This window comes from Siphateles boraxobius, unplaced genomic scaffold (genome assembly GCF_051911475.1).
Source record: "Siphateles boraxobius isolate OS27281-9 unplaced genomic scaffold, OSU_SipBor_1 65, whole genome shotgun sequence".
NCBI classification, from domain to species: domain Eukaryota; kingdom Metazoa; phylum Chordata; class Actinopteri; order Cypriniformes; family Leuciscidae; genus Siphateles; species Siphateles boraxobius.
Genome location: NW_027509192.1, coordinates 8861818 through 8888518, shown reverse-complemented (window position 1 = coordinate 8888518; position 26701 = coordinate 8861818). Strand labels below are relative to the sequence as shown.

At 37.7% G+C, this 26701-nt stretch overlaps 2 protein-coding genes across 9 annotated transcripts in view; one reads left to right on the top strand and one right to left on the bottom strand.

Moving 5' to 3' along the window:
* The window catches only part of tmtc3 (transmembrane O-mannosyltransferase targeting cadherins 3), a 36274-nt gene extending 13407 nt beyond the window's left edge, over nucleotides 1-22867 (bottom strand). Inside the window, exons 1-9 of the mRNA XM_077210699.1 lie at nucleotides 22560-22867; nucleotides 20941-21154; nucleotides 20616-20834; nucleotides 13130-13229; nucleotides 11769-11884; nucleotides 9102-9274; nucleotides 4685-4937; nucleotides 305-453; nucleotides 94-214 (exon numbers count right to left, since the gene is read on the bottom strand). Coding sequence (XP_077066814.1) covers nucleotides 94-214; nucleotides 305-453; nucleotides 4685-4937; nucleotides 9102-9274; nucleotides 11769-11884; nucleotides 13130-13229; nucleotides 20616-20834; nucleotides 20941-21129 — 1320 coding nt within the window. The 5' untranslated portion in view covers nucleotides 21130-21154; nucleotides 22560-22867. The remainder of the gene's footprint in view (nucleotides 1-93; nucleotides 215-304; nucleotides 454-4684; nucleotides 4938-9101; nucleotides 9275-11768; nucleotides 11885-13129; nucleotides 13230-20615; nucleotides 20835-20940; nucleotides 21155-22559) is intronic.
* A 20-nt stretch (nucleotides 22868-22887) lies between these two features.
* cep290 (centrosomal protein 290) overlaps nucleotides 22888-26701 on the top strand; it is a 28558-nt gene continuing 24744 nt past the window's right edge. For 7 of the 8 annotated variants that reach the window (XM_077210696.1, XM_077210692.1, XM_077210690.1 and 4 more), the window contains exons 1-6: nucleotides 22888-22966; nucleotides 23306-23451; nucleotides 25172-25249; nucleotides 25386-25455; nucleotides 25778-25824; nucleotides 26108-26251. In XM_077210696.1, coding sequence (XP_077066811.1) covers nucleotides 23359-23451; nucleotides 25172-25249; nucleotides 25386-25455; nucleotides 25778-25824; nucleotides 26108-26251 — 432 coding nt within the window. In that variant the 5' untranslated portion in view covers nucleotides 22888-22966; nucleotides 23306-23358. The remainder of the gene's footprint in view (nucleotides 22967-23305; nucleotides 23452-25171; nucleotides 25250-25385; nucleotides 25456-25777; nucleotides 25825-26107; nucleotides 26252-26701) is intronic. The other variant, XM_077210689.1, reaches the window with a different exon arrangement.

The window sequence follows — 26701 nt, the reverse complement described above, 5'->3', positions numbered from 1 at the left end:
TAATGGCCTCAAAATACAAGAATATAATATGTATGAGTCTGTGGCCAGATGTGCATCTATAAATGAATAATGTGTCCTTGGATGTGTTCATACTTTCAGTGCAGATGTAAAAAGCGTGTATTCAGACTCCCAGTCCCAGTTTCTGTTGAAGGTCTTCAAGGCGTGTGTTGTGAGAAGAAATCCCACGAGCAACCAAGACATTTTCTTTAGGCCTCTGGATAACATCACAAAAACAAGAGAATTCGTCTCTGAACAAGTCACTCAAAAGGAATAAAGTATAAGGATTTGTTCAGAGGACCTTTACCCTCTTTGGGACAGGAGTTTGAATCCATGGGCCACCAAAATACAAAATCCCATGCTGGGCACATACAGGACCCTTTCGGCAATAACAAAGCCCACAGGGAAAAACAGGTTGGATGCAGGGATGAAAGGAAGGACGATCAGAGACAATGCCTAAAGGAGACAAAAAGACCAGATAAATAATTAAAAATATTTGTATTAAAGGAATATATCAATTGCATACACATTTCTTGCTTTCAAAGGAAGTGAATTAATAAGTTAATAAAAAAGAAAATATTACTGTGCCATTTTCCACCCTTTCGCAAACTGAAAACACAGCTCCTATCATAGAATTTAAAACTAAAATTAGATTAATTGTTTATTGATAATCTTGTAATCATTGAGTTGACCAAAACTTAAACCAGTGCATTAGCAAGGGAGCAAAAGAAGCATTCAGTACTTTATTAACAATTATTCCTGTGTTCCACAGAAGAACGTTACGTTATTTTTATATCAGTCAGGTTTGATACAACATAAAACATAATTTCTTTGTAAACTTGCATTAAGATGTCAAGGTATAAAAGTTGATGTCTAAAAGTCTCACTGACATTTGAGGTCTGTGCAAGCTTTGAGATTTTTTTATTTAACTAATCAAGACTATCAGGCCTTTAAACACAGTCCATATCTCCATACAGGAAAGTGTTCATTGACCATTCAACAATGAAATGGACTGTTTTTTCCTCTCTCTTTGAAATCTAATGAAAGGAAGTAGAAACGCCAGTTGCTCTGGCATCCAGTCAGGGATTTGTCTAAGTGGCAACCCTGAGTGGGCACAAAAATGGCCCAGTAAACCAAGAAATTCCGTGAGCAAAAAAATCTTGGATTTAAATGTTCTCATTGTTTGGTTCAGACAAGCATGTGCAGGTCTGAATGCTAATCACTCTGGTTTCATAAAGCTTTGTCTGAAACCAAGACCTTAAGTTTGATTAATCTGGAAGTAAACCCAATTATACACGATTGACCTGTAGAACAAGTGCAAGAAATCTACCGAGCTACGAAATCACGATGGTCCAATTTCTCTGAATGGTGATAATGTTCTTAACAGATATGATTGATTAAACAAAAATGAGAACATGTAAATGCAGTGCTCCTCAAACATGGTCCTTCTCATCAAAACCACATGCAAACACGCCTGTCTTGCACAATGCATGCCAGGCCGCAAGATGTAAGGTTGGGATTATAGGTTTTATTTACGAAAAGCACCTTATGACAAGGTGATGGATCAGGATTTTTTGAAACACTACTTTTTTGAAAAACCGCTGCAAGGGCACAGCCCTTGGACACCCTGTTTTGAAGAACAAACTAATTTTGTTTTGTCTAGCTACGCCTAATCTCCCCCTTTTTATAAGCAGAAAAGTGACTTTTCAAAGCGTGCTCAAATGTATTAGTTTTATCTTCAAGAAAACCACAGGGTGTAATTTAGAGAAGCCTTTTTTAAATCGCACCGTCCCAAAAAACAGAGGCGTTTATCTTGCACTGTGCGGTCTTGAAAGTGAATTGCAGAAATTGGTTTTGGCAGCCGCTTCTGAGTACGTCAAGAATAAAACCGTCAGGTGTTGCTTACGTAGGGGTGGATTTAACAGAGCCGAAAGCAGCAATACAGGGAACATCATATTTATCCAATTTGCTTGATGCTTCAGATGCCAAAATCAATCATGATGAAAGAAGTTTCTGCACAAACAAAAGCTTTGTCTGTGGTTTTCCTCAGCTTCAGCGCTGTGTGCTGTTTGGTTGCTTTGGAACATGCAAAAGTCAAAAAAAAAACTTCACAGTCAAATTAGCCAAACTTTCACAACAAAAGTGTTTCCTGTTTGCTCAGAGTAAGTGTCGAGGGTCTGCACACAGGGAATCATTAAAATAACTAACCATGGCCAAATAAAACAGATTCGGACCAATATCCTCATGCAACCTGTTCTCTGTCTCTTGACCACAGTGTCTTTGCGCATTGTCTGCTAATGATTTGCCCCCCCCCCCCCCAGTCTCAAAGGTCGGCCTCTGCCAACAGAGCGAGGAAGTTCACCAAACTCTGTTGACAGCGCGCAGAGACGCGAATGAAGGATTCTTGCCACTGTTACACAACAAATGAGTGGAGAGCTGAACACACAAGACAAGGGGATTTCAACTGTGACATTGTGAACACTTTTGAGTGTGGAATCAGTCAGTGATTGAACACATGTAGACATCAGAGCTGCAGTCCCAGACTATAAGACGATAACATCTTTTATGGCGGATGGAAAAAACGCAGCTCTTTTGGGCTGTAAAATGAGAAGAAAATGTTGTGTGAGACTAAACGTTTAAAAACATGAAATAGTTGCAAAGTTCAGTGAGGGGGAAATCTGTGTTCAGACAGATGACATTAATCATTCACTGAGAGTTGAGACAGTTTCCAGGAGTGGTAAAAAAATGGTCCAAAACGTACTGCACTGTGGGTATGAAACAGTGTGAACAATTTTTAAGTGCAGCTTTTAGACTTAAACTCAATGATTAATACCCTGCCCCATAAATGTACCATTTTGGGTTATAATTACCATCTGTTTATAATGAAAGTTTGTGATGTACATGTATTTCTAGACATCAAGTGCCTTCTTTAACTTCCATCTAGTTAAAACAGTCAATCGCCTTTTCGACTGAGGCATAAGCAATTTTTAGTGTTCACCAAATTACGCATAAGCTGAACCAGGCTGAAAAAATACATCTCTTTAGAGTGATTTGAGCTTAAACAGCAAAAATTATGTTGTCAGATTGTATTACTGATTTGATGTGATTGAAACGTAATCCTAACACACAGGATCCAAAATTAATTTACACGCCAAGCACCAAATTAGAGTAAAAAAAGGCTTTGAGAAGAACGTAAAATGGAGAAGTGCACCAGTTGGGCTGAAACTTAAGGAACTGCAATATAATACTTTGTCTAAAATGAAATAAGAACAATAGTGCTTATTGATGAAGTGACACAATCAATTCCAATCCAAACAATACATTTGTACTTGAGTTGAAAAAAAAAGGGAAATTTATCTAGGATGACTAAAGTTCATTTTCACATACATAGAAAATTCCTCAAATTTAGGGACTAAAGTAACCTGGCTAAAGACAGACCTAGTCTCATTGAGACGTGGGTCTGGGAACCACATGTTCATTTTCTAGTATTTGAGGCTTGGTTTACGAATGCCCATTTATTGAGCCGTTTATTGGGTGCTACGAATGTCTATCAAATGCGCCTGTACGTAGCTCATAGCCAATCGTTTCAATTATACCAGATGACGTATGTAGATCGACAGAAATTAGACAAGGAAGAAGACGATGGGTCAGAGATTTATGTGTACACGATGGCATTCAGCGACTATTGCTGTTTGTGCTGCACCAAAAGGTAACTTCACGTCTGCTGCCATGTTGGATCCATAGGTATAAACAAACTGCTTCGGTGTGTTGCATAGACGACGTCATCGTCTTGCCGCTCCCTCCCCGTTCCGTGATTGGTCCCCTCGCTGAGGCGAAAATCTGGTCCATGGAATCCAGACTGCCTAGCAGCGTGAATAAAATCGCGCTGCTCGCAAGGCAGCATTGGGAAACCCAGGCTAGGACTAAAGTGAAAATATGAGAAACATCCACAATGGGCTTTAAACTTTTTTTTTTTGTGCTACTCTCAAAAATAAAGCTTCTTTATTGGCATCTATGGTTCCATGAAGAACCTTAAAATTTTCATGGTTACATGGATGTTCATGTTAAAAAAAAAAGTGGTTAATCTGTGACCAGTTTTGGAGATTCAAGTGTATAGAGGCGGTTCTGCCAATTGCCAACATGGAAAATAGCTGTGTGTGACTTTGAGTGGAGTGACTTGCATGAAAGGGACTTCAAGGGATACCCAGCAAGTTTCTAATAATTTGTAATCACCATCATCATGTTCAAATCCTGTCATTAGTGTGATGCCATTGAAGCAGATACGTCTCACATCACTAGTTCTTTGATTTTGATTATATGAATAATGATCGTTTTAACTTACACGATACCATGATGCATATTTAATTCAGTATTGGGTTTACTTGGATTCTGGATATGCATGGGTCATCCAGTATGGATGAAAAAAACCCTAAATTGTTTCTGACAGACTGTATTAGACAGGTCAGTATTATTTCAAAATGTTTTTGAATAAACAATTTCCTCTGTTTTTTTCTCATGTGTTTATATAGACAACCGTTAAAATCCCCCCTGAAAGAATAAGCATCTTCTCATTCATTTTGTGGTTACATACATGCATCTTCACTTAACAAAAAGTTCAAAATAGATCTTCTTGTTCTTTCAAGTCAAACATACTCAAATTTTCCATTAGCCCCACCCACAAACGTACCATCATGACGATCTTGGCAGAACTGTGGCCGTACCAAAGGCTGTGAAAAGCAAGGAAGCTCAGCAGACCATAGAATACCAACGTGGCAAGGTTGCGGGGGTCCAGTAGGGACTCCACGAGGGGAATAGTGCCCATTGTCCAGTCACAACACAGCTCAGAGGGGTTGAGCAGCAGCCAGGCGTTTACTGGCAGGAGGTAGTTGAAAGTCAGCTGCCTGGTCGGGGTGGAGCTGACAGCAGCTGGATTATCAAACCTGATGACAGATGGAAAATAATTAATGAGTTATTCCTCTCCACTAAGACATACCGCACCAATAGACATTATTCATTCGGAAAAGGTTGCATTGATAAAAGGAATACAGATAAGAAAATGCTGGTTTTATGTTTCACCAAATCAATTAATCAACTAGCTAAAAAAAACTGTTCTGCTGGCTTAACATATTTTCAGATATTTAGGTGGAGATTAGTGCAAAAACCTTTATGTTTCATACTACTAATAAAAAGTTTAAGGCAATATTAATAAGATTTTACAGGATATTTTTAAATATTTTTTATTTTCCCTTCAGATATCCAGAATGGCTGGTGAAATACTCTAATAATACTAGTTTATTACTGTGCAAGTACTGTGAACCATTAACCAATATCATAAATATAATTTCATGGGTCTACGTTCAATAGATCACAACTGTACCACATTGTCTGAAGATCTGAACGCCTGAAGAGAACTGCACACAACTTGAATTCTTGGGAAGTATTGGGAAAAGTTTATAGTTTAAATATAAACACTGTTCTCAAATTACAGTGATCAAAAAGTGATCAAGTTACAGTAAATCACCTTTTGAAAGTAGCTTGAAATAAAGATTGTATCAATTACATCGTTACACCAATAGATGGCGAGTCTGGCAATAAGTGACTGTTAGACAATAGCCGTGTTAGACGCCAATTTTTGGCTCTGTGCAGACCAATCGGTGCATGACATCAAAGTATCGCGAGAGCGATTTGAAAGCATACGAGGCTTCATACACCAATCGTCTGCACAGCGCCGCTTAAAGACGAAACACACCTAGACTACGTCCAAAAGCTTAAAAATGCTGACTTCGGAGAACGCATTCCAAGGTAAGAAGGCATCAAGGCACGTCCAAATCCAATGTTAGCTTCACTTCCTGTCTCCTGAGATACCTTCATCTGATCGATTTTTGCAGGCAGCACAGATTCTTTGCTGCCTTAGATATCCCACAATCCTGTGCTTTCCATTCTGTGGCATTTGAGCTAAAAAATGAAGATGGCGTCTGATGTACGCTTTTGACCAACGTTTTCCACTACTGATGTAATTTCTAGCGAGAAATTACAATTGTAGTAGTATTAAATATTTTCTTAGTTATCACCAAAGCTCGCTCTATTTAACTGTATATCAATAAACCATTACGTTGCCACAGAAGTCTGTCCGAAATCAGTTTCGTGAGGTACCCAAATGTATTTGTCATTGAATCACTTATTCAAGAGATTCATTTCAAAATGTTGATTCATCCAGTAATGAAACCAGTGAAGTATTTATGAGTGAGTCATTGAATCATTCACTCAAACCGATTAAAAAATAATTCAAATGAATAAAATATATTTTTGAAATAGACAGCAGCATTGAAATGAAAATGCTCTTTACATTCCAGTTCAATTTCTGAATTCGAATTTAGGTTGCAAACAGAAATTCTAATTCAAGGAAGAACTAAAAAAAAAATACATTTTTAAATAAAATATGTTATCTGAACAGCCTTGTTTTAAAGGTTAAAAAAGTTTTGAAAGTCTTGAAAATGGAAATTACAATTTTGGAATTGAAAGAAATCCCATTATTAAATTCCGCAACATACTTCCCTTAGAGTACGTGTTCAGATCATGATACTGCAAGATAAACATTTCGAAGCAAATAAAAACTTTTTTCTTTAGTGCATTCATTTAGAGCATTTTTTGTTGAATTCAGCCCATGGCGATTATTCTGCAATGCATAAAACCACAGAGAGATTTAAAAGGGTCCAAGACAAAACAACCAGACTGAATGATAGGCATCAGACAGCTAAAAAAAAAAAAAAAAAAAAATTACCAGAACAACAATGCTGTCAAGTTGGCAACGCTGATCTGTGGCAACAGGCCATTAACTGGTATAAGACTCACAAAACGGATTAAATAAAGTGTTGATGTTCTTTGAATCACAAGCATTCAAAGACGGTGGCCTTTACCGCATTAAACAACAACACTCTCTGGTTAATAATGATTATAAACACCCTATAACAGGAAATGAAAGCATCCTGATTGAATTAAAAACAGGTTTCAAATTGTACATTTTTTTTTTTGGCAGCACATTTAAAATATACACATCAGTATACAATGTCCATGGGATTTTAACCTATGACCTTGCCGTTGATAGTGCCATGCGCTACTAGTCAAGTTACAGCAAAAAAAAAAAAAAACACTTATAAAAATAAGAAGTGCAGAACACTGATATGGGCTTTCAGTCTTCACTAAAAAAAAACACTTGCTATGTTAATGTTACTCCTTTTAAGCTCGAAGCTAATATTTTCCAAAGGCAAAATATTTCTGCTGTTTGAAATGGACACAAACCGAAGTTTATCACTTTGGCTTTCATAGAAGGGTGTGTTTTGGGAGAGAGGTTTGAAGGGTGCGAGAGCCAACTTCAAGTATTAAAACCCAATAAAATCCTTTGCACAACCCTGTCATAAATCCAAAATCTTGGAAGAAGAATGTTTTTGTTTTGGCTGGGGCATTCCAATATTATCACAATATTCCAAAATACAACACAGGGACAAAATAAACTTCGAAAGTATGTTAATCCAGTGTATTATGTCTCTAGAGAGCTGTGCGATAACACTAATTCAGACGGTCGGAGACAGTCGATGGATTATGTCTTGGGATTAGCGATCGCTTCCGTGACAAATCCAAAAGGATTTTTACTCAGATCCCAATCAACTTCCCCGGGGATGACGATCAGAGGACAGGAGTATGTCAAGGCATTTTACACAGAGCTCTTGGAATCAGCGAGATGCTTCTCTTGTTTAAGGGTGGGCAGAGTGATCACTATCTAAGGACTCTATAGGGGTGGTTCCAGATCAGATGATATATAGATCAGTTTCAGTTCAGGGCCAGGCTGTTGATGGTTATAAAAGCATCATGACGTCCCTCATTATTTTAAAAGCTTAATATATACAATTAAGAATGATTTTCCCATAATATGATACCATATTTACATTCATTAGTCACATCGTTCCCTTGCTATTTGATGCTGGTGCTATTTTTGCTTGGCCAATGAAACCATTGCCATTTCCTTTTTAAAACCAAATGTGCAGTAATAAATCTTTTTATTAAGGCAATAAGCCACTCGGGATTGTGCATTACTCCATGCTTGATGTGACAAGTTTCCAGTGACAAACCATTTGTCCACGCTGGATACAATACTGCTGAGCATTGTAGGGCTGCATGATTAATTAAAATAGAACCGAAATCACAATATGGTTTAGTGCGATTATTATCAAATCAAAGGCTGTGATTTAATAAAATAAATATATGCACTGCATGTTTATTAGGGGCCAAACACCAAAGATTCTTTCTTAAGAAAAGTCTTGATAGATTCCTCGGGTCATGCAGGGAACATAGATACCAATTTGGCCATAGTCAGCCAAACTTCCTGTCCACCATATTGATTTTCTTTAAAACCCTAGTTTTTCCGAACTCCTCCTAGACGTCAGATCATCTTCAGACTGTGCCAACAAAAAGTTACAGATTTTGTTTCGATACGACAAAACCGTTTTCATATACCACAGCAACAAAGCATGATCCCAAAATGACTGAGCCTTAATGCTTTGGCAAATTGACACCAGACTTAACATGTGTCATTGTCACCCCACTCTGACCCCACTACATCAATTTGGTCAGAGCACCACCTATTGGTCGAAAGTGATGAATCATTAAATCATTACTAGTGACAGCATTTAGGATTTTTCAGCCATTTTGCCTAAAATCATCTTAAAATGCTCGTTGTTGAAATTGGTCTGATGCTTATACCTATTTTGGTTGTGCTTGGCCCCAATAATTGCTGCTTGCAGCTATATTTATTATAATTTTCATTATAATAATTACAATTTGGCAATGAATTTTTTCGTTTGAACTTTCTATTCATCAAAGACTCCTGAAAAAGTATCACGGTTTTCACAAAAATATTAAGCAGCTCAACAGTTTTCAACATTGATAATAATAAGAAATGTTTCTTTAGCAGCAAATCAGTATATTAGAATATTAGAATGATTTCTGAAGGTTAATGTGACACTGAAGACTGGAGTAATGATGCTGAAAATTCAGTTTCACTTTTAATGTAAAGTGATTGTACAGAATTGAGGTTTCACTGGTCTCACCTGGTGAACACTGGCAACTGGGACTGAATGACCTGCACCCTGACGATGACCAGCAAAAGTGTGCTGATGATCAGGACAATGAGCTTCAGAAGGGTCTGGAGGACAGCGTAGGGAAAACCATCTTTTCCTCTCACCACCTGAAGTAGGGTGTCAATCAGCATGGGCAGAGTGAACTGTATTTATAAAAAGTAAAAAAAAAAAAAGGAGAAAATGACTGACATGATTAAGGAAATAAAATATAAATAAATATATTTAGAACAAATGACATAGAAATACATATTTAATGATTATATGTGCACTTTATTTATTATAACCATCAAATAAATGTAACGTTTTTACAATTTAATTTTCATGTATACACAACCATTCAAAAGTGTGGGGTCGGTAAGATTTTTTTCATGTTTTTGAAAGTCGTCTCATACTCAAGGCTGCATTTATTTGATAAAAAATACAATCAATTTTTGCAACTGAAAATAACTTTTCTTGGTCAACATGAAACATTTCTTATGCAACAGTTTTGCTGCCTAATATTTCAGTGGATATTTTTTTTTAGGATTCTTTGATGAATAGAAAGTTTAAAATAACAATTTATTTGAAATAGAAATCTTTAGTTACATTATAAATGATTACTATCAATTTTGATGATTTTTTAGTAAAAGTATTAATTTCTATGAAAAAAATCATATTGACCCAACTTTTGAATAGTCATGTAGCCTATATAAAATTGTTTAAACTATTAAGTAAAAAGTTTAAAGTATTATTTAGTAATAATTAAATAAGAATAAATTAAATACAGTTTGTAATAAATTAAATCTAAAATAAAGAACATACATTAAACATACAAGTATTTAATTACATAATTTTATATTTTCAATTATTTAACTAGTAATAATTATATATCTTTCAATAACTCTTATATAATGCTTAGGGCTTTTTCCATTTTTGTTGACAAAATTGTAGAGAAGACAAGACAAGAAGAGACACAATACATGCTGTATTGAAACCCATACCTCCCATTTGACCACGACAGCTTAATCTGTCTGCCAGCAGGTTAACCACTAGACCACAGTCCCGACTATTTCACAGCGATAAATGCTACGTTAGAGGTCGCTGCAACGAAACTTTCACACGCCACATTGGCTCTGCTCCGGATACATTAGCTTAACATTACATTTAATACATTATCGTTTAAACGCTGTACCTCTAACGACTTAGGCCGATTAGATTAATGACTTAAGCTACATGTATTTCAGCGAAACATCAAAGTCAATGGGCTACTCGTGCATATGGGTTGAATTAGAAGGATAGCTGAGGGCTGCGTACGGGGTGAACGGAGCATAGATTTGTCCAAGGCAAAGAGCCACAGACCTCAAGTTCCTGTCAGAAACAACAGCTGCTTACATTCATTCAGTTGCGAGCTCACATAAGACGGTTATGCCACAGTCCATTATGTAAAAATGTAATTGCATGATGCAAAGCGAATGGAAGGCTGTCAAAAGACCAAAGACCCCGGAGAACTTCCGAACACTAATGGACAGAATGAACGCAATGTCGCTGAGTGGCTTTCACTTGATATTCAAATACAGATGCTAATCGGCTGCTAGCTGGTAACAATAGATATACAATTAAAATGGAACATTGGTAAAGACTCTTTGAAGGGACACTGCATCCTTAATGCCTGTGACATGCAATGTGTACAGCATCTAACTCACGTCAGTGCGTCAAAAAAATTCGATTTTTAAAATCCTGCAGCTTGTTTCAAACTGTATAGGCAACAGGGTGTTTTCACATCTGGTAAGACTTGTGGTTAACAAAACTATGAGACTTTGCCGTTTTGTTTCACTGCTATTAGAAATGAGAGATGTTGCCCTGAAGTTATTTACTCAACTGTCACTTACAAAATAGTTATGTCTTGAATAGCCTTTTCCGGGCAGAAGGTACTAAATGTCGTATCAGATAAGAAACCTGTATAAGCTGTTGGTTATCAATTGGCTGATGCCTCAGTGTTGATTTTCACACTCTTCTTCGAAAAACTCAACACAGACATGCCCTCTGGGTTTTTTAAACGTATTTTATATTCACACCAAAATAACTAGTGACTGTCAAAACGCCAATGAAGTATATAGGGCAAGTTGTTGAGTGATTTTCACTGCGAGAGATGGATTTAGAGCCTTAAACCCAATATGTTTTACACTACTACAAAAACGGCACAGGAAATTGCTCCCACTGATACAGCAAACTGTTTTATTTGCTTTACGTTTAATTTTTGAATTTCTTCCACCGCAACGATATGCCCATTTTGTTTCAAGGTTTTTGTTGGTATTAAACTGTCAAGATAGTGACAGCAACAGACAAAAGGGTGCAAATATTTCTGTAGTCATAGTGTGAGGTTGCAGCCCCATGAGGACATGTTAAGTCTTTCCATCTGGGTAGCGGTTTCACTCTCCCTCTGTCTTTCTGCCAACAAAATAGGGCTTTTTATATAATATCAAAAAGATAAGGATGTTTTATGACTTCCCTTAAAAGCAAAATAGTTGTATTTTTTTTGTGTGTACTTTCTAACAAATAAGCTTTTGATCCTAAGACCCCATAGCAGATCATATTGGCTTTAACCATGCAAATCACACGTCCTTTATTTACGAGAAGACAAATAAATGTAATTCTTACCCCTTGGGCAACAAAGACCTCGTAAATACAGCATATCCCAATTACAGTAATTCCCTGCTCCTTGCATAGCGTGGCAACGGCAACCAGGAATACGGTTGAAATGATGGGAGTCCACACTGAAAGAGAAAGTTGAAGACACAGGAAAGTGATATGACTTAAGTCTACATCTCATGTGAGCGTGCTTCATTTTTAACATGTCGGATGTGCTTTTGAGTAACTTTATGCATCTTTCAAACATCATTCAGATGAAAGAAAGTGGAAGAAAGATCAGCAAAGGAAAAGAGCCTGGTGTTGTTCTTCATTGGGAAATTGGGGAATCTCGTCCCCCAATTCTTTTCAAGAGAATCAGAGAAAAAAACTAAACAAACAGAGATGTCAATTTAACATGTTAATTTAGCATGATTAATTATCACAATGTGGTATGCCAAACCACTCCCAACATCAAAAGCAGTTACATGACTGTGTTCTTGTGTTTGAAAACAGATGAATGGAGTGCAACGGAATGGAATAGAACAGACCATGGGGATCTAGAAATTGTTTTTAAATGTATATGGTGTCTTAAATTGTGGCACTCGTGCTGTAAGATGTGATGCAACAGTCAAAGACATGAACAAAAATAAGAAATAAGACTTAAAGTAATTTAGAATATAATATATTGTTCACTTTATCTATTCAGTGTTTTTGCCTGTAATAATATGGTAGCTTAATATATGCAATTATTTGCAATTCATCAAATTTAATGATTGGCATATCATATAATTAATTTGATTATTTTTATTATTGTTCATTGATTTTAATATAAAAATAAATATATAGTTCAGAAGCAGCAACAGTGGTGGCTTAGTACTGTGCCAACTGAGACATTAATGATGCGGATTATAGTTCAAATTATGACCTATAATATGTAAAGAACATTGGCTTAGAATACAATACAACACTTTCATGCACTATTCAATTATGCAATTTCTTTTAAAATAAAGGCAACGGCTTATTTAAGATGAACAAAAGAAATGAAAATGAAATAAAATAAGAAAATAATCACTTGTCTTCACACCTTGGACAAGGTAAAAACAAAAGTATTGTGACGGATTAACATTCTTGTTAAAAAAAATATCAAGAATCACAGTGGGAGGTTGACAGTATAATATAATAATTGTTGTGTAGTACATCAAGTCAGAAACAACATGCCAGTTTGATCGATCTGTGAAAGTGGAGCTGTGTACTCAAGACTTCTGGGTGGGGAGCTCGGTGAGCTTTTGAATGGGAGGCGAGTCACAGCTTGCGCGTCATGTACTAGAAATGAACTTGTTGCAACGTGAATGTATGCATGGATTATGAGGTTATGCCATGGCAACACTTACCGATGGAGTGATCGGCTCCTTTTGATTTGGTGTACGCCAGGAAAGCAGCCAGCAGGAAAATGGATGACAGCAACTCAGCCCTGCCAACAACACCTGTTACCTGCACATACCGAAGGAACACGGTTAAACATTTCAACAGCTCGATGTGCAAATCTCTCAACACTCGTCACGGGGGGTTTCATTTGATCAAAATGTGCTAAACTCAAGACTGCAACATTAAATCTCTTAAAACTTAAGCAGGTTTTTGCAGTAGTGCTTCTTGATATGCAATGTATGAGATTGGACGGGGATATTTACGCCATGAAGAGTCATGTGACCGGTGCAAGAGGAACCAGTTTTAAGCAATCAATCATAGGTGTAAAGCAGTAATAATTTTTCCCTTTCATTCATCCTGTGAGAACCTTTGCTAAAAATACTACAAGCAGTTATATAAGATAATCATGTTATAATTAACAGTTATATAATGTTATAAACAATCAGTGGGGAGTAAAAAATTGGGACCAAAAGTGCAAAAGCTCTTAACTTTAATGTATTTTTTTATTACAAATAATAGTGTACACTAGAGCTGCATGATTAATCGTTAAACGATCGCAATCTTGATTTAAACACCCACGCAATCTCATTCCTTAAAGAAAATCAATTTGGTAATGAAAGTATTCATTGAATCATTGATTTGAACTATGAGTTATGCATATAACTACTGTTTCCAGAAGGAGTGAAACGAGGTACAACACATGACTATGGGATATCATGCTGTTGCCCCATTTGCTGAAGACCCTTATTCGCACCTGAAAGGCCGATGACGCATGGGGATGTGGGCGGGGTTACCTGCCCTCAGCATATAAATGCAGTAACATGGGACATATATTCACACCCCGCAAAGTCGCTGAACTAAATTGTAAGGGACCAGCATTGCCACATACCCCTTTTCCAAGAAGCGGCGGCATCTTGGGAAAAAAATTTAATAAAAATAAAAAAAACCTGCGGTGAGCAAGAGTGAGCTATCGTCGCTGCAGTGACATGTAGTCGGTAATGCAGCTGCACAAACATCTTAAACCATGCCCATGACGTTTCCCTGCCCCTCCTAGAATGTGCACACACCCCTGCAGGCAAAACCAACTCCTTATATGCTATAAACATAACCATGCTTTCTACAATCCAATGCGAAAGACATCGCTTAGATAGCGGGTTCCCACTGGCCAAGTTGGAAAAGATGACAAAAAGCTGGTCAGATGAGCGCACAGCCAGCTTCTGCTCAATTTACCTGCGTACAACTAGCACAGGGCACAGAGCAAGTCTCCTGTCTTCCTCTTGAGTCAGAGATTTTACAGGGCAGGCAGCTCGAATGAGAGCACACTCCCGACATGACTTTAGGAGTACCCGCCGCATCCAGACTCAACACCACCATACGCAAATTGGATGCAAAATGAACAGCACATGAAATTACCAACATGCTTCGCTGATGCCAGTACCAACGACAGGGTAGCATCCTTAGATTCAAGGATTCTAAAGGCTCAAATGGAGGTTCACACATAGCCTCCAGACCTACCATAAGGGCACCTACCATGTGCGCTGTCTGCATGACATAATTTTGGTGAGCAGGAAGGTTCGTGGTGGACTTCTGCGCACCCTGTCCGCATCCAGCCCAGTATTTCCCGTGTATACGGTGCACGTACTACAGCGCATGTGCGAGTGACTTGATCGCTTGGAAACAAAGTCCACTAGCAAGTGTGCACTCGCCAAACGTGTCTTTCTGCACTAAGGGCCAAAGGAGTATACCTGGAAAGGCTCGCACACTCAACTGTGCGTGATACAGACCGCAATGCAGAAGTTCCACGACGGTCCACACACTGTCCGTGTGACGTAATCATCATCATGAGAATCCACAGGTGTCTGCGCACAGAGTCCGCATGCAGCCCAATTTTTGTGATTGCGCGGACAACAGCGCATGTTTGAGTGACTTGAAAACCAAATGCACTAGATAGTCTGCATGCACCAAGCGCGTCTTTCCACGCACACGGCCATGGGAGTATACTTTGAAAGGCTTGCCCTCTCTCTCTCTCATGGAAAATGAAGTATACTCGGGCCTTTAAGGAACCGAAAGGCAAGCAGGTGTACACTTTGCCACAGCAACCTTAATCCCCTCATGAGAAGTCGAATCGACCATCCAAAAAACTTCCAGCGTGGAACAGGAGTGACCTTCCTTCGGATAAAAAAATCAGGTCGATAAAGGTCTTCCCTCGCACCAAGCTTCAAATATGCACAACGCATTTCAAAATCCAAGCACTCTGTAATGTATGCACTTACCTAAAGGATTATTAGGAACACCTGTTCTATTTCTCATTAATGCAATTATCTAATCAACCAATCACATGGCAGTTGCTTCAATGCATTTAGGGGTGTGGTCCTGGTCAAGACAATCTCCTGAACTCCAAACTGAATGTTAGAATGGGAAAGAAAGGTGATTTAAGCAATTTTGAGCGTGGCATGTTTGTTGGTGCCAGATGGGCCGGTCTGAGTATTTCACAATCTGCTCAGTTACTGGGATTTTCACACACAACCATTTCTAGGGTTTACAAAGAATGGTGTGAAAAGGGAAAAACATCTAGTATGCGGCAGTCCTTTGGGCGAAAATGCCTTGTTGATGTTAGAGGTAAGAGGAGAATGGGCCGACTGATTCAAGCTGATAGAAGAGCAACTTTGACTGAAATAACCTCTCATTAAAACCGAGGTATGCAGCAAAGCATTTGTGAAGCCACAACACGCACAACCTTGAGGCGGATGGGCTACAACAGCAGAAGACCCCACCGGGTACCACTCATCTCCACTTCAAATAGGAAAAAGAGGCTACAATTTGCAATAGCTCACCAGAATTGGACAGTTGAAGACTGGAAAAATGTTGCCTGGTCTGTAGGGGTCGACCGATTATCGGCGACGATATTGAGCATTTTCATGGTTATCGGTATCGGCCATTTTCAAAACCGATTTGCCGAGAAAATAATTTAATTTTGAAATGCGCTATATTTGGCTCTGACGCAGCCACCTCTGTCGGAACTCACCACTCTGTAGACTAGACCAATGCAAAATTTACTGTATAAAGCGGAATGTCACGGAATTTGTCAACTTCTTGATGAATTCATAAAAATCAGGTCAGTACAAATGAAATCGAATTTCAAACCACAAAAAGACTATTTAAATATGAATCCTGCGTGTCTCTAAATGAATGGTGCAGACGCGTGATTTCTTTTAGCCTGGATTGAGTGCCAATTTCAGCTCGAATGCCAACGGAGAGTTGCTAGACCACACTTTGCTGCAAAATATTTTTTTCTGCCGCTAGGGTGCGTCTAGATTTCTAGGCTAGGTGAAAGGTGCATTTAATATTATTATCCACGTGGAGACATTTCCCCGCAATGTATGGAATACCATCAGGGCATGCACATGGGGGTGGCCCGGTGGCTAAAGCCACTGCCCCTCTGCCCTCATCGACTGAGGTGCCCCTCTTCCCCACCCCCACCCCCACCGCTCAAAGCATTCCGCTAATCCGCTCCAGGTTTTCTCGCTCGCTCTGCAGCATCACTCACAGTGTCTGCGACGCTCTCTTGAAACTGAGAGTGAACACGACAATTCACGAAAGCTGTCGCATTAACAGGTAGGCTATGCAAGACAGTGGTTGAATGTGAAATTAATATTTTTTTTAGTTTTGTTTTTATTTATGTCGGTAATGTTTTGCTTTTGGTCTTCTACTAGTGCTGACAACTTGTACAACATATCTACCGTTACGTTCATAGAATTACCTGCTTGTCTAATCAAATTATTGTACTCTCGAACCCCCCACAAAAAAAAAATGCATTCACAAAAAAGAAGACAGAGACAGAGAGAGAAAGAGCGAAGGCTGCTAAAGGCAGTTCAACACTGCAAACATGAATTGAAAGCTCCAGCAAGCCAGCAGTTAAATAATCATATAGAACAGTTAGCAGACAGTTTGTCAGTTTAATTCTTGTAAGTATATTTCCCATTATAATCACTTGTCTTAGTTGAGACTAACACATCATAGGCTCTAAATGAGTTGTATGTTAGCATATTATATAGATTTATGCTGTATGCTAATATGAAATTAAATGTCTATTGCTTATTACTCCAATGAAGAAGAGGTAGAGGCAGGCTCAGAGAGTGAGGGAGAGCCCATTGAGCATCAGCCAAATCAGACACTTACAGGTCAGTGTTGTTAAACTGGCTGACAGTAAAGGATTCTAAGTATGCTAGAGTTTGATAAGAAAGATAGACATTAAATTATTTGAATGGAAGAGTAATTATATTAGACGAACATAAATTGAATTAGCACTAAGCCTAACAATTGTATTTAAAATATGATTGTAACAGGTTTGTTATTCATTCTCTATATTAAGATGAAAACTGCCTCAGAATCAACTCAACAGAGTAAAAGTCTCTGTACTGAGACAGAAAAAATTCTATCAAAACATCTAGCGTGTTCGAGCTCCCTTTCAAATCCATCAGCCAAGGATATAAGCAGGAAAATGCTCGCCTTGTGCTGGAACTAAAGAACTCCGCAGAATCGCTCAAAAGGAGTGCGAATGTCCCCATCCGCACAGTCCGCTAATGGAAGGCGCAAGCAGAAGTGGAGCGTGCCATCGCCAATCTGCAACACCGAGAAGTGATGGGGGCGGTCCAGACCAGTCGTGCTGGGCTGGGCTGGGGAGCAGCGCAGCAATTCTGGTCCAAAGCCACCAAGAGTCAGCAGAAGACAATGGTGGTGGACGAAATCACCAGACTAGAGAAGGAGCGCTTCCATCTTTAGGCAATATCCCAGGGCACGCAAGGAGCCTGGACGAGATGGGATGCTACCATCAACAGGCGTATTACCTGGGCGGATATCTGGAGGACGCCTCAATCCAGGCTCAGTTTCCTGTTAAGGGCAACCTACGACACCCTTCCATGCCCTAGGAACCTCACACTGTGGTATGGTGTTGAAGTGGGCTGTCGTCTGTGCGGGAGCGCCAAGGCAAGTCTCCGACACACTTTGTCGGGATTCAGAGTGGCACTAACCCAGGGACGCTTCAGGTGGCGCCATGATGCAATCCTGACGAAACTGGCCGAGATTCTGGAGGGCGATAGGGTGGCAGCAAACCAGTCACCGGCAACAGAAGAGCATGCCCTGACAGGATTTGTAAAGCCTGGCGGTATACACCTATTGCCTGCTCAGAAGAAGTCCAGCATGCTCGCACCTAGTAAAGAGTGGCAGATGCTGGCAGACCTTAGGAAACAGCTGGTCTTTCCAAGAGAGATCATGACTACCACTCTCCGACCAGACATAGTCATGTGGTCCACAGTGGCGAAGCGAGCCCTCCTCATCGAGCTAACCATCCCCTGGGAGGAGAATATGGCAGCAGCCCACGAAAGGAAGCATCAGAAGTACGCAGAGTTAGCAGCGGAGTGCAAAGACGGAGGAAAGAAATGGGGTGGGGATCATCACCCCAGTAAAGGGCAGCCGCAGGGGGTGGCGGGGAGACGTCCCCAGCATGCCACCGGCCCCCCACCTGGAGATGTACTGGTCGTGGGGGCGAAACATCTATGAACGGCGGTGTCCAGCTGATGACCCTGCAGCTGTCCCAATCGGCACCGGAGGTGGTGCATCAGGCTTGAAAGCCAGAGCATCTGAACTTTGGACGAGTTCACATGCTCAATGTCACAAATTTTCCTATTTAATTAGTGACCATGAAATATTACTCATTCACTGAACGTCAAAGCGTTATCAAATTTTCCTCCTAAACTTTATTTACATTTTCCACATTTAAATTAGATTATGATGAGCCGTTTTATAGTGTGTCTGATTTATACCTCAGTTTGTGCAAATCGACTCATAACTTTGAAACAAAAGATTTGTTTGCTCAGATCATCACTTCATATGTTCATGAAAGATTCCTCGTGGTAAATTTCAACTTTTTATACAAAGCAATGTACTATATATGATTTCAATAGACAGTCTAAAGAGAAGCACAAAGGCAGATGGTATAACAGTTTAGAGAAAGACTAAGATCAGATTATCACTACAGTTCTTATGTCACCCGCACAGGGACTGATCCCCAACCATTTCACTAGCATCACAGATTTTTAACTGATAAACAACCCCTAGTTCTATAGTAATGCACTCTATTCAGATAGTACTGCACACTGTACTCTGCTTTATACGGTAATTTATTCCTCCTCTCCAAGAATTTTGACCTTATGAACTTCAAACGAGTGATATCTCATGCTTAAAAAGAAAGGACAGCATACAAAATAGTAAACAAATATTGACTGAAATGAAAAGGGCTCAATTTTAAACAGTGTTTGATGGTAATGTACAATTGTTTACATGCAATGCACACTAGGACATTAAGCTCTATCTATTACTGCCATCATGAGGCGGCATCTGCAGAGTCGCTTCATTCATGTTGAAGTGTTTGTTCTTCAACTTTGTGCCAAAGTTCATTTCCTCAAGCAACAAAGGCAAAATGACCAAGGAGGAAACTTCAACATTATAACAAAAGGTCAACCAGAAGCATCATGATCAATAAAGCAACTTTACATGAAAGTATCAAAAACTAACTGGAATCCATTCACATGTCAGATACATAAAACATGTTGATAAATCTGTTAGAGTGACCCTATTATTTTATTGGAATGATTCCTAATTTTGCTTTGAAGGTCTCCTTCAATAGGTTTAAATGCATCCAAGGTCAAAAAACAGATACATTTTCTCATAAAATAGCAGCATTACCTCTTTTCTCAGTGTCTGAAACAGTTCAATCAGGGATATGGTCTTTCTCAACTCCTTTCTGAGAGCCTACTCTGCTCTGATTAAAGGCCTAAAGGTTAAAAGGCCCAGTCTGTTGTGATTGGTCTATTCTCCTCTGCTCTGATTGGTCAGATGACCAAGTCTGTTGTGTTTGATCCACCACTTACAAAGCATTTCGGAAATGGCTATTACTATATCTAAATTTCAGCTCCAGATTTTCCTCAGCACTTGATACACATTGGTATGAACAGTGATGATGGCGTCCATATCAATTTGTACCGGAGTCCTCATCCTTTGGAAGTGCATGCAAAGTGCATAAAACAGCATCTTCTCAACATACCAACAACACGAACCAGACTTTTCCAGGCCTCAGCTACAGAATTTGATAGCGAGTCAAAGTAGTCGTTCGTGTGCAGCCAATGAAGACCATAGACTGGCATTTGCACATTTGTTACAAACCTACATAGATTCAAGCAGGAAGTAAGATTGGAATTACTGACGACTCGTTTCAGCCAGTTCAGGAATGCTTCTTTCTTTTGGGAGACAATAACTCCATTTATAACGCACTTTGATCTTTGAAACTTTGCCGACCTTTCACATTCACAAACAGCATTATTACACTACATGAAAGGTAATATCTGAAAAAGCATAATAGCGGTACTTTAAAATGACATAATAGCAGTTACTTACAGCCTCTGTGTGAATGGGATGGACAGCAAACAGCAGGGCCGCTATGAGGCTCGTGCTTCGGTCCAGGAGCAGACGGCAGAAGTGGAGAAAGAGGACACACACCACGGCATGAAGAACCACATTGAGGAGGTGGTATGATGAGGAGCTCAATTCGCTGAACAGGTAATTGAGGCGGAAGGTGAGAACAGTAAGCGGCCGATAGGACTTATGGCTCCTCTCCTGGAGAAAAAGACAAGGTTGGATACGACGAGCCTCCAAAACAAAAACATATCGCCTTGAGAAAGCAAGCTTAAGTTCTTCACTATGCAAAAGAAAGATGTACTACCTCTGACATAGGTGTGCCCCAGAAGTCATTGAGGAAGAGGTTCTTCAGCGGTGTGGTGGGACGAAGGTCTTTGTTATCCAAGATAGCAGAGACATCATCGAACACAAAACCACAGAACAGGCTGTTCCAGTAGCAGCCCACCACCAGTCCAGTCAGAAGACAGATCTCCTTCCACGACACTACAGCCATCGCTGATGTGAGACCTCATTGAGCACTGCAAAGGCAGACAAGTAACAACTGGGCCTCCTGACACGATTACAAAATCATTTGAATTCAGGCAATGTTGCAATAAATCATTCAGTCCTTTGTGTCAACTTGTTGTTTCATTTCATAAATCTGATTGCTGATGCCAGGCATTTTAAAACTGGCTTCATATATTCACATGGGAGCTTGGTGAAAAATATGGTATACAATATGTCAAGCCAAACACACCAAGGATCTCATAATGAGAGCAATTTTTAATTTTAATGATTTTATAGCTCCATCAATAGGCTGAGACGAGTCAGATTTATGTAGCCTCCCTAGAGTAACGTACTACATAAATTTACGAATTTTTTTTACTTATTCGATCTAGAAATTATAGCCTTTTTAGTAAACTAAGCCACACCCTACATTCTTCATTGCTTCAGGTAGTAAAAAATGTTTTTGATGACTGTTGACAATGACAATTTCTATTTATGTGCTCTACAGTGCCATTTACAATCTAATTTATTTTTAATTGCAAAGAAGGTGTCAACATTTTTACAAATTTTGTTACTGCCATTTACGGTTTGGTTGATATCTTATATTGTAGGGCAGAGGAATATGTTACTATTATTTAATATTTTAAAACTTAATTTAAACAAACTCAGCAACTCAAATAAGTTTAAGAAGTATTAGAATTACTACAAATGAAATAAAAATAAAGCTAAATAAAAACATTTTTAAAAAAACTCAATATAATAAAATTTTAAAAATCCACAAAACAAACCACCAAAACTTAAATTAAAATTAATTTTACATTTATTTAAAAATAATTGTACTAATATTTTAGAGCAGAGCAGAAACAAACAAATATGTAATCACTGTAAAAATCCCAATCCTTTTACATTTTAATTTATTTTGATGACCTTTCCATGCCAGGAAAACCATTTTAAAATCCCCTTAAATTCCCATGACCTTTAAATCCCTTTTTAAATCAAACTACTGCATTGCGAGTTGCGACCTTTTTGCAACCATCTTGCAACCCTAAATACACTCTCACTGATAAATCAGTAGAATGAATGATCGTAATAATAGAATAATTCGTGCGGATTGAACGGAGCAGAGAAAGGCGCACCCCCATTAATCATGACCAGCCCATCTAGCTATCAGTTAGCATGTGTTTTCATTGAGATGAATCGGATAATGCATACATTACTTTATCAAAACATCAAAGCAACATCCATCCCTAATAAATAACATGAATGTACTGATGATTATTTTTTTTAAAAAGGTTTAAATTTACAAGACACTGGTCTGATCAAAGATCAAGTCTGACTTAAACTGTTCCATTAGCAGTCAATGACTTAAATCATTTAAAAAATCAATCTCAATCTGTCATTAGTGATCGTCAGGATTTAAATAGATCGACAACTCACCTTGTCATGTCTGGTAAAAAACTAAATGAAAACAGAATGTGTGTGTGTTTATTTTGGCTGAAGCAGCAAGTTCGATCTAAAGCATTGAATTAACAGGGACAAAATCGCTTCCGGGTCAGAATTATTGGCAGAATACAAGTAATGAATAACAAATCGTTAGTTATAGTACTTTATGTTTCGGCAATATCAGTTCAATGAAAATATATCTACTAATAAATATTTTCCATATTATATCCCTAGAAAATTAATGTACAGTATAATATAATATTTTATGAGCGTCACATGGCGTAAAATCAAGAACCCACGGAGACGAGTTTACGACATTCCGCTTTACGACTGTTTTGCTGGTTGCTTAGAAGCAGTAGAGAAAGGGGAACAGAAGATGGATAGGCTGTTTTATCAATAAGGTCTGAATGCGTTATTTACAGTGTCTTTTATATGAATGTATACAAAATGTGCATGTGTGACATTAACAAACGCATTTTCATAATGTAGCTAACAAACAAAACAAAATGTGACCAGTTGCACAGTGCTAATCTTGTGTTTCCTGAGGTCTGTATTTCTTGCTAATATCTAGCTTGTCTTTTGACCCTTTGTTTAGTATTATACTATTATTCTGCGTCTTTATATGAGGGTGTATTCATTGTGTCCTGTGAGAAGCTTTTGTGGATGGATAAGATTAGAATATTTTACATTAGCATGACATTTCTCTGTAGAAAATCTGACCTCACACTGACATTTACCAGGTTCAACTGTTGTTGAGTCCAGCACTGCAGGACATTTGCACAGGAGCTGAAAGATGCCTGCAGCCGCAGACTGGAAGCTGCTCATGGGAGTAGACCCAGAGGATCTGGGAGATGATGATGAGAAAATCTGTCATTTGATTTTAAAGGTATGTGTATCTAATGATCAGGAAATGATAACAATATTATTGAATTATGTCTTATGTATTTAAAAATGTTCTGTATTGGAAATTATATTGCTGGTAAAAAAGTATTTTAATAATTGTAATAGTATTTCCTATATTTTAATTTATATATATATATGTATGTATACATATATATACTCTCTCTCTCTCTCTCTCTCTCTCTATATATATATATATATACTCTTTATATATATATATATTCTGTCTATATTTACATATATGTGTGTGTATGTATGTATATATATATATATACTGCATATATATATATATACTGTATATATATATATTATATGTAAAAAAAATGGATCTGGATATATAGCAAACATTTAATGTATCCTAAATCATAAATCCACATTATATTATTATATTTTTTATATATATTTTCCCAAACTTTTGAACGGCAGTATATATATATATATATATATATATATATATATATATTAGTATGCTTACCAAGGCTGTATTTATTTGATGAAAAATGCAAAACAAACCGTAATATTGAAATATTACAGTACATTATAATACAGTATAATATTATTTGATTTTTATTGTAATATATATTAAAATATAATTTATTCCTGTAATGCAAAGCTGATTTTTCATCATCATTACTTCAGTCTTCATTGTCACATGATCCTTCAGAAATCATTCAAATATGCTGATTTGCTGCTCAAGGAACATTTATTATTATTATTATCAATGTTGAAAACAGTTGTGTAAAAAAATAATCAGGATTCTTTGATGAAAAGAAAGTTCAAAAGAACAGCATTTATTTGAAATAGAATCTTTTGTAACATTATAAATATATTTACTGTCGCTTTTGATCAATTTAATGCATCCTTGCTATCTAAAAGTATTAATTTTTAATGATAAGAATTATTACTGACCCCAAACTTTTGAACGGTAGTGTATAATGTTACAAAAGCGTTATATTTCAGATAAATGCTGTTCTTTTCAACTTTCTTTTCATCGAAGAATTCTGAAAAAAAAAATGTACACAACTGTTTTCAACATTGATAATAATAAGAAATGTTTCTTCAGCACCAAATCAGCATATTAGAATGATTTCTGAAGGATCATGTGACACTGTAATGATGTAATGATGCTGAAAATTCAGCTTTACATCACAGGAATAAATTACATTTTAAAATATATTCAAACAGAAAATATTTAAATTGTATATATTTTACAATATTACAGTTTTTTTTTTTTTAGTTTTTTTTTTATTAAATAAATGCAGCCTTGGTGAGCAGAAGAGACTTATTTTAAAAACATAAAAAATCGTATTGATTCTAAACTTTTGCACGGCTGTGTATACACTGTATATTTAGTGTAAAATTGTTGGTAGGTTGTTGGAAATTATGCCAAAACTGAGGGACGGTTGTCATTTGTGTAAAAAATAAAGATAGGTTTATGTTCATTTTACTGTTTACACATTAAAAACTGTGAACAATTTTCAGTGTTACTATGTGCAAATGCAAAGTTACAATGCTTGGGTATTGTTTTTATGTAAGGTTGCATGTTAAAAAATAATTCTACCTTTCCAGCTAAACTAGAAAAAATGTTGAACATCTCTATCCTGGGCTTTGCTTCCAGACTAACATCTGCTTATTGGAAGGTGCTAGGGACAAAAACATTCTTCCTGCAAATTCATCTGACAATCATGCTTTTCCTTCCCATGTAGGTCAAACCACGGGACCTGAAAGCAGATGATTCAGAGAAAATGATTCAGCTCTTTAGAATCTCACGAACACTCCTGAGGGTAAGACTAATGCACCGTCACCACACATCTGCTGTTTCATTTGGAAACCTTTGAATTTCTTTCAATTCAATTATCTGGTCATTGAAGTCTTGCCATCTGCAGTTGCTGTTATGTTAGATGTCTTTCTGACCCTCAGATGAAACTTGATGAAATTAAATGTGCCTATGAAGTTGTAGACAGTGCCGGTGTGGACCAAGCAAGAATTGGTATGTACGGTCATTATTAGATTTGCATTTCCTACTGAAAATAAAAGTGCTAGCAAAGAAACAAAAGAATAGTGTGATTAAAAAATGTATACATTAAAATAACATTTCCATTCATAAATCTTGCATTCAAACCTAAGGCTGAAATGATTTAACAAAGCTTGAATGGAGTGAATGAATGTGAATGTGCATTAAGCACTAGAGCTTTGCAAGCACTGTTTTAATTCTATCAAACAACATAATCATATTTTGTGATTTATTGTAATAGCATGTTGGTTCAATTTATTTAGTAATATATTGATGCTTGCATATTGACTGATTGCAGAAAATGAGCTGAAAGCTAAAGTTCTAAAACTGGAAGGTGAGCTGGAGGTAAGGGAGGAATTTGACTAATAATTGCATACGAATGTGCGTATGTGCGGTTTGTGAACAGTCCGTGTTCAAGTACTTAAGAGGATTACTGGCTTAATTCCCTGTGTGTTGCTTTCTGGTATAACCATAATTGTTCCACAAATCACATTTCCTTTAATATGTTTATTGTTGTGAAAAGAAGAGAGATGTCATTGAGCTGCACATCTCACCAGTGTCACAGATATACACAGATGGAGAGTTTTGTTCTTGAGCTTTATTCAGATCCGTCTCACTTCCTGTCCAGATGGCCCAGCACGTGGTGGGAGGGGGGGACACACGTTTCCTCCGGGATGAGATCCACCAACTGGAGAGTCACCTGGAGCGCAAGGAGAGAGAGGTGACCCAGCTGGAGAAAGAAATGGGCAAGGAAAGGAAAGTCAATGAGGAGGTAGGCAGCGCTTTCCACGAATAGGGTACTGAATATTGCCAGAAACACTTATTTTTCGTTAACACTTTATTACAGTGTCCCTGTTACACATCACATGTATTGTCTTTAGTAATAACAGTAAATTATGCATAATTGCAAGCAACTAACCCTGACCCTAATTATCTAGGAAGTACATGTTGTTCATTATTATTACTCAGTTTATATACTTATTTGTATAATTACACTGTAGCCTAAAATACGTCAAACATTTAGAGCTATTCAATTTCCTATCAGTTAAAGTAAAGAAAAAATATCTATTTTTACAGTAACTAGAGTTGATGAACGCTAAAATTTGTGTAAAAATTTAGAAAATGGAATGAGAGATTATTCATTGTCTTCCTTCTATGCTGTAGAAAAGGTTCAAGTGATGATTTTAAGGAATCATACTTTTTTCATAATAAAGAAAAAAAT